Source organism: Macrobrachium nipponense, chromosome 1 (assembly GCF_015104395.2).
Source record: "Macrobrachium nipponense isolate FS-2020 chromosome 1, ASM1510439v2, whole genome shotgun sequence".
Classification (NCBI taxonomy): domain Eukaryota; kingdom Metazoa; phylum Arthropoda; class Malacostraca; order Decapoda; family Palaemonidae; genus Macrobrachium; species Macrobrachium nipponense.
In genome coordinates, this window is record NC_087200.1 from 90,574,934 (window position 1) to 90,584,118 (window position 9,185).

General features: G+C 35.2%; 1 protein-coding gene across 1 annotated transcript in view; it reads left to right on the forward strand.

Moving 5' to 3' along the window:
* The window catches only part of LOC135218854 (uncharacterized), a 473,700-nt gene extending 465,100 nt beyond the window's left edge, over positions 1-8,600 (forward strand). The window contains exon 12 of the mRNA XM_064255302.1: positions 6,911-8,600. Within this exon, the coding sequence (XP_064111372.1) occupies positions 6,911-7,729 (819 nt within the window). The 3' untranslated portion in view covers positions 7,730-8,600. The remainder of the gene's footprint in view (positions 1-6,910) is intronic.
* Positions 8,601-9,185: the final 585 nt, after the last annotated feature.

A 9,185-nucleotide genomic window follows, 5' to 3' on the forward strand; every position in this document is an offset into this window, starting at 1 on the left:
TGCTGGAATAGAAGGAATAGAATATAGAGGAGCAACGGATCCACAGAAGCTGGGTGAAGAGCTGAGTGTTGCAGCAGTCATGGTCATGGGCTCAGAGGTACAGGCAGACTTAGTTGGAAACGCAGCAGTTGAAGACCCAGGAATGCCTTACACAGAGCCGTGGGGTATACAGGAACACTAGCATACCAAGAAAGATACATAAAAGACTGCATAAGGACAAGTCAAGTCAAAAGGATCAACATAAAAGACTGCATAAGGAAAAGTCAAGGCAAAAGGATCAGCAGCTTCAGGAAAGGCTTCAGTGATGGGAGGATGAACAGAATCCAGTAGCATGACAGGCAAAGAAGCTAGGAGGGGATGGAGGTAGCAGTGTTGATGCAAGAGGCCCAGCAATTACTTTTATCAAAGGAGTGAAGGAAGGACATAGTTTAAGGAGGCAGCTGAACTGGTAACATTAAGGCCGAGACAGTAGTACAACAGGCAAAGCAATGGGCAAGTCTCTCTCCCAGGAGAGTAGTCAGGATACTGTTGGTAGAGGGAGACATCTTTAGTGGAGCAGGTATCTTCAAAATAATAGGGGAACAGTGCAAATGGTGATACGAGCATGAAATTTGGCACAACTATTCTTCTTGACCTGTCTCATCATCAACCTCCGGCCATACAAAATTTTGCCATTTTCCAAGATGGCTGGCATGTTTTCAAAATGGCCTCTGTTGGATATCTGAATATTGACAGTTAATTGGTTAATCGCATTTGAATTCCTCAGTAACTTCCAGTTTATGTTAAAATATTGAAAGTAATCCTTTATATACTTATACATAATTTTGCTGCCTAGAAATATCCAAGATAGTGTCACTTTATCAAATATATCTGCCAAAAAGCCCAAAATTGGCACTTAAGGTCATATACAAGGTAAAAGATCAGGTAATACATGGATTCGGGGTAACTTCAGCTTGATCAGTGTATGTTTTGTAGGTTAGAAATCAGTTAAGCGCCACTTAATTCATTTTCGTCATTTTAAGAAAATGCTTAGTTAACTCAATGTATCAGCGTAATCATGTAGTGTCAGTGCACTACCTGGCCACACTGCTTGACACTAAAGCTGTGAGAGGCAGCATAGGGTTCAGTGCTAGCTAATGGCAGATATTTGTTATTAGTTTCCCAAATGCTGTTCAAAGTTGAACAGCTGCACCTGAATTGACAGGATGTACCTGGGCAGGACAGTTGAGCCAAGGAAAATGGGGCTTTAGTCTTCCAGAAGGTGTACAGATCACACAAGAATTAAATAGCATTGGATGAATGATTGGGCTAGGGGTAGGATTATGATATATCTGAGCCTAGTTGTATCCTATATCGGAAAGTGCATATATGTTGTATATAGGTGGTAAGAGGATAAACCCTAGCCCTATAGAACAAAAACAATGGCAACACAATCTTGGAAGTCAACATCTTTCCGGAGGGAAGATAGTATTACTAACTGGAAACTTTGTTGCTTGTGCCAGGTAGACACACTTTAAAAATTAGTGGATGCATCAGGTGCTGGCTGTGTTACCCTTACTACAAACATTCCTGAATTTTATCATTTAAATGCAATGCCTATACCATTTCGTCCCCAAAGGCTGGATGAAGTTGATGGAATTCTGCAGACTTTTGAAAATAACAAAGCTACATATGAATCATGTATGCTGAAGCTCAAAACCACAAAATTAAAAAGGAAAAGGAAGTCATCTTGCAAGACAAAAGATGATGATGCCCCATCAGCAATATTCACACTTAGTAGCCAGAAGTCAGGTGAAGAAGAAGCAGAGGTAGTACATATCTAAAACTGAGAAAGAAGTAATCTGCTTTATTTGTGACAAACCAGCACCAATCAAAGATTTACGATTGTCCAGGACATTGGCTTTACACGAAAAACTGCAATGATGTGCCATGAACCTACTAGATGAGAAACTTCTGGCCAAGCTTAGTGCTGGAGATATTGTTTCCCAGGACCATATGTATCACCCATCTTGTCTGACAGATGTGTACAACAAGGAAAGAGCCGGGCTAAATTCCTAGAAAATTGGAGATGATTTTTATGTGCAGTACAGGCAACAGGCATGTGCCCATGCTTTTGCTAAGCTTGAGATGTATACATAAGAGACAAGCATTTGACTACAGATGGGTGCTGCTATTTTACAATGGTAGAGGTTTATGATTTGTAGAAAGAAAGACGAACAGCTAAATGTTGATGCTTCCTTTGTGCACCGAACACAGTAGAAAGAACAGTTACTTGCCGTATCCCAGAACTGGAGGCCTTCAAAAAGGGAAGAGATTTGGCTTGCCTACAAGGGGAAAGTTGAGATGTGATTACAATGATGTTGCATGTGACTACAATGATGCACTAATCATGGCAAAAGCAGCCAAGATATTGAGTAGGCAGATGCTTGAACATGAGAAAGAATTTGATAGAACAGAGAATATGTACCACTAAGTTTGTTGGAATTTGTAAGTGTGCTGCAAAACGGTGGTGATATAAAATCCCAACTTATATATGGAACATATGGAACATCATCTACTGATCTAGTTTTAGCATAAATTTTGCACTTCAACTGCCGGAAGACTCCGGCGTCTTCCGGCATTTTCAACATTTACCAGACATCCCAGGTCAAGAGAACCTCCATTTCCAATATACCTTGGTCTCCTGGTCTTTTCAAAATCCAAAAGAGTCAATTAACCCTTAAACGCCGACTGGACGTATTTTACGTTGACATTTTTTGTCTCTCGGGTGCCGACTGGACGTATTTTACGTCGACATACAAAAGTTTTTTTAAAAATTTGCGGAAAAATACTTTTAGGCCTACCAGCCAAAAACTCTTGAATCACGCGCCTTGGGGGATGCTGGGAGTTCACGGATCAAGGCGTTGTTTTGTTTACAATCGTTACGCAGGCGCGCAAGCGCGAATTTCTTTCTTGCCGCACTAAAAAGTATCTGTGACACATCTCGGAAATTATTTAGTCACTTTGACATAATTTTTGTACCATTTTAAATTGGCCGTTACATGGTGTATTATATATGAAAATGTGCGAATTTTTATGTAGAATACAACCAAAAAATACTCATGATTGTAGCTTTTATCAGTTTTGAGATATTTTCGTATAAATAACGATAAGTGCCAAAATTTCAACCTTTGGTCAACTTTGACTCTACCGAAATGGTCGAAAACGCAATTGTAAGCTAAAAATCTTATATTTTAGTAATATTCAGTCATTTACCTTCATTTTGCAACTAATTGGAAGTCTCTAGCACAATATTTCGATTTATGGTGAATTTATGAAAACTTTTTCCTTATGTCCGCTTGGTAACACTTCGAAAAGAATCATACATGCGATTGTGGTAATGTTTGCACCATTTTAAAATTAGCCGTTATATAAAGTTTTATGATTGTAGCTTTTATCAGTTTTGAGATCATTTTGTATAAATAACGATAAGTGCCAAAATTTCAACCTTCGGTCAACTTTGACTCTACCGAAATGGTCGAAAAACGCAATTGTAAGCTAAAAATCTTATATTTTAGTAATATTCAGTCATTTACCTTCATTTTGCAACTAATTGGAAGTCTCTAGCACAATATTTCGATTTATGGTGAATTTATGAAAAACTTTTTCCTTATGTCCGCTTGGTAACACTTCCGAAAAGAATCATACATGCGATTGTGGTAAATGTTTGCACCATTTTAAAATTAGCCGTTATATAACGTTTTTATATATGGAAATGTGCACAATATCATGCACAATGCAACTAAAAACAACCCATGGTTGTAGCTTTTATCAATTTTGAAATATTTTCATATAAAAAATGATAAGTGACAAATTATCAACCTTCGGTTCAACTTTGACTCTACCGAAATGGTCGAAAACGCAATTGTAAGCTAAAACGCTTATATTCTAGTAGTATTCAAGCATTTACCTTCATTTTGCAACAAATTGGAAGTCTCTAGCACAATATTTTGATTTATGGTGAATTTATGAAAAAAATAACATTTTCTTTACGTCCGCGAGGTAACTCTTCTGAAAAAAAATTCATACGTGCGATTGTCGGTAATGCCCTTTGCACCATTTTAAATTAGCCGTACATAAAAAGTTTTATATATAAAAATGTGCGCAATTTCATGTAGAATACAACAAAAATAATTGAAGGTTGTAGCTATTCTCATTCTTGAAATATTTACATATAAATCACGATAAATAGAAAAAAAACCACGTTCGGTCAACTTTGACTACCGAAATGGTAGAAAAACGCAATTGTAAGCTAAAACTCTTTACAGTCTAGTAATATTCAATCATTTATCTTCATCTTGAAACAAATTTGAAGTCTCTAGCACAATATTTAGATTTATTATGAATTTAAAAAAAAAAACTCCTTCCATCCGCGCGCCGATTCTTTGCCACAAATCTCCGAAATGCGTATGTCCCATTCTCGGAATATTTGCTCAGTTTCATATTAGGCATTTCATAGAGTTTTATATATGAAAATGTGCGCAATTCCATGTAGAATAAAACTAAAAACATTTGAAGGTTGTAGCTTTTCTTATTTCCGAAATAATTGCATATAAAAAATATATATATAAAAAATTCGACATTCGGTCAAATTTAACTCGTCAGATATGGTCGAAAACTGCAATTGTAAGCTAATACTCTTACAGTATAGTAATATTCAATCATTTGTCTTCATTTTGAAAGAAATTTGAAGTCTCTAGGACAGTATTTAGATTTATGGTGAATTTTTGAAAAAAAATATTTGTTTACGTCCGCGCGTTACGAATTCATGCATTATTTTGGGATAATATTTTCTCTGTGTTGATTTTATCGTTTTACAGTGTGTTATATACCAAAATGATCGCAATTTAGTGTACATTACAACGAAAAAAAAGTAACTTGTTACCTTTAACCGTTTTGCGCACAGCCCGATTTGAATACAATTATATATGAAATTTTGTTTTTGCGCTATCATATATCGCATTATTTATATATGATAATGATATTTTTTTTCATTTCTGATGGTTGCATACTAAACTTCAACCAATGATAAAAAAAAGGAGCCAAAAATGAACTCTTAATCTTGAAAACTAAGTGGGCTGTGATTTTCTGAAAAAAATATTTTTTCCGCTTCCGCGCTCACTCCGAAACACCTCAGGCACACGGGAGACAATTTTTTTTTTACCGCTTCGGCGTTTAAGGGTTAATTGATACATTTCATCATCATGGAACAAGCATCAGCTACAATAGGGTTCTGGAATTGACTAAGGGTTGGGAGAAGCAGTTATAGCAAGGGCTGTGGAGTAAGAAGTAGTTTATCCCACTACACTAAGAAAAGGGCTCTTTACAACTTGTGCTGTTGACAGTCTGGTGCCACAACAACAAAAACATCCTTCCATGGGACATGCATATCTTTGTTTCAGGATCTGAGCACTGATGAAAATGTGAGTACAAAAATTTGTCCCAGATTATCCAAAGTGGAACAAAGTAAAAAAAAAAAAAAAAGTACCTTCTCTTCCTGAATATTGCACAAATGTACCTCCTGCTCACTTTAAACTTGAGAATCTCCTCCATTCATCCAGTGGATGTGCAGGGCACCAACAAGTTTTGCTTTCTAAGCATATTTCTCTAGAGTATGAATGGCTTGAGAAAGTCAGTCTGTCGGACAGGAGTGAAAATGCTGTGTCCATATCTTGGGCAGCACATCATGCTTCTCAGAAGCCACAGGCCCCTTTGAAATAACATTGTCATCAATGTTGCCTCTTTTCAAGAGGCAGCTCATTCAGTTGCAATGATGAAACATGCCATAAGAGCAACCACACAGTTTTTCAATCCTGAAATTTACTGGAAAAAACTGCAGCACATTGAAAACTGAACAATTCATTGAGTAATTCATTGAGAAAAAATTCACTATCCTGACCAAATGGTAAACTGTATCGAGTAAATCACTAAATATCAGTCATCACATTAGCAGGATAAGGCAAAAAGGTAATAGAAGAAATGGAAATGGTAAACCATGAGTGGCACAAAACATTTCATTCTGCCTTATTAATAGCAGCACATCTATACTTACATGAGACACACACAAGAAACTGGTAGTGTTGTAATGTTGTGGCTTGACCGCATTGGTTAGCACATACACAGAGATTTTTCTTTTACTTTTCATATTAATTTGCCCAGATGCATTCCATGCTGAGTAAAACTTCATAAGAAATTTGTTTCTAATAACGTGCTGTTTATAAATGATGAATTATGAGAAATTTGCTTCATTTATCAAATGTCCTTAGTTTCCTTTCATGTAAAAATGTATAGAGTATATGTACTTATAGAGGTAAATGGTGTATTGTTTGAAAAAGCCCTTATATGTTGTAATGACTGCTTATAAGGAAGAGTGTAGCAAAGTGTAATAATGAATGTAGATTAGTGTAATTTGGTAAATTTAATTCAATCTTCTATGTTAAATTTACTTTTGTGTAAGTTTATGTTGAGAATGTTCTGTTCATACCTCTGGTTGGAAGTCACTACTGTTAGATTAATTGTGGAAGTGGTAGAAGTTTGTTCATGGCACTAGTGTACATTTTTGCATTTCACCCATTTATAACACTCATCATGAAAAGTAAGGATAGAAAAATAACTTGATGTTTTTACTAACTAGTGTGGCTTGTATCGCAGCCCTAAGTATTGATATTGATATTGGAAATGTATATCACTGGTCTTCTTTGATTACCTGCTTTCCAGGTATCATTTCAGATTATGATAGCATCTTAGAGCCCTTTTTCTAACTTTCTGTACCTTATTTCTTTAGCAGAATGTGTATGAAAGGAATTATAAATTTATAATATGTCTTGCATATAAAAGATTTACTGCATATTAAGTTTATAAGCTTGCACAGGACCTCCAAGATGGTGATTTCAGCTCTTTGCTATTGGAGCCTGGGAAGGAGGAAGAAGACCCAGTGTTGGTACTTCCTGAAGTAATGTTAACTCGTGGATCTGGTGTGGTTGCTGAAGCATGCGATGAAAAAGATATCACCCTGGATCCAGCAGATGAACCTGATTGGATTGTTGATAATAATTCCATGGTGCATCCAAAAGAGGCAGAAGAGGTTTCAACAAAATTTCCTCTTGACAATAAAGTTTTAGAACTTGATCAAGATGATGTAGATAAATTACCACAGCATTCAATTAACAAGGAACCTGTAGTTGTCCCAGAGAATGGGGAAGAAGCTTGTAGCTGCTCAGATGTTTCAGTGCATTTATTAACCAAACCAATGCATAAGGATACTACATATAATGAGATTGAAGGATATGCTAGCATTATTTCTGAAATGTGTCCAGAATCACCAGAAAAAGAAGTGAAAGAAAATGCAAAATTACAGGAACAAGACAGTTTTATACCTTTCTCAGGAAATGGATCAGTACATCCATCAGAGCAAGAAAGTTTAGCATCAGAAGATTCTGGGGTGTCTTTTGATTCAGTAAATCAGGTACTCTGTGATTCAGCTTTGAGTGAAGATTCCCCAGTAATCTTCAACGAATTCTCCAAAAAAGGTGATGTATCAACAGGGAAATCATCACTTTATTGTATGGATAGTAACTTAAATAAAATTATCAGTTATCCTCACAAGACCCTTCAAATGCTGATGCTCCAAATGAAGAAACAGGTACAACTTCAGGTAGATGCATTCCAGGTATCAGCAAAACAGAACTGAGACGACGTAAAAGACGAGAAGATAAAGAAGCTATTGCAAAAAAGGTTCAGAAAATGAAAGAAAAACAGATAGCCACTGAAAACTGGATAAAAAAGAAAGCTCTGGTTTATAGGCCTCTTGCCATCACTGTTGGAATTTTGTCAGTGAGTGTTATTGTGATTTTCTTTTACCAGTATTTTAATGTATAGAAATTGCAGTTTTCACTGTTGCTAAGTAATGCCTGCCTCTTAGATTTTATTAGGAAGTAGTTTTAATGTTACTTTCTTTATATTAAAGAAATTATGAAGGTTGTTTTAGATGGTCATATCTTATTTCTCTTTCCCTTATTCACAATTTGCTTCCTTTTTTATGTAAAAAAGGAACATTACAAAAAGCTCTTACAAAAAGCTCTTTTATTGTTGCATGTTAAACTGACGACTTTTTGAAGAAAAGTTACATCTATACCTTAGTTACTTGTAAGAAAGCCAAGACTGTTGTACATTGTTTTTCCAGATCCAATGTATTTCTATAGAGGATTTTAATGTTTCAGTAATTATATTTTAAGTATTACTTCTATATTACATTTTTATCTCATGTAAAGGGAAGATGGATTCTTATTTTAACAAATGCTAATCAGTTAATTTTTTTCTTTTAAAGCAAAAGGAAAGTAAACAAGTTCTCAATAATAAAAATTTATGTAAAACTTGAAAATGAATGACATTGAAGCCCATCACATCACATAGCAGAGGAGGCATTGATGATACATAATGATGAATAGCCAGTGTCACTCATTTTGAGTAATGTTTGTTTTCTACATTTTGTATTCCTAAAATCATCTTACTTATTTCTGTTCCATTGTATAACAGGCAAAATATATGAATTGTGTAATGCATTTCTGTTTTATTAATAGAACAACCTTCGTTTTCTGGAAAGTATTTTTGCAAGATTGTCTTTACATGATTACAACACAGCTTAAGATAATTCAGCAAATTTGCAATATTTGTAGATTTATCTCAACTCATTTCAGTTCTACTTAGGTATACTCTGTATTCATTTGCATAATTACAGTATTCACGTATATGTACATACATACTTTACATATATTATTATGTGATCACATATTATTGAGTAGGCTCAAAAGATAAACTTGTAAAACATCTTTCATCAAAATGTTTACATGTAAAAATCAAAAAGAAAAGATTGAGAAATGTTAACAATTATCTCCTGTTACCCAGTTATGGGCTGCTCCAGATACAAGAGCCCTTGCCAGCACAAGGGTGGCTTAATCTTAAACAACAGCAATGAGCTCATATTAAAAATAATGAAATATCAGTTGCAGTAAAAATTAGATAATGATAACAGATTACATAATAAATAAAGGAGAATAAATGTAAGGATAAAAAGGGTGCAAGGTTTAATTTGTAAGCAAAGAAATTCAATCCTGTAGGTATAGGACATGGTACAGAGGCTGTTGCAT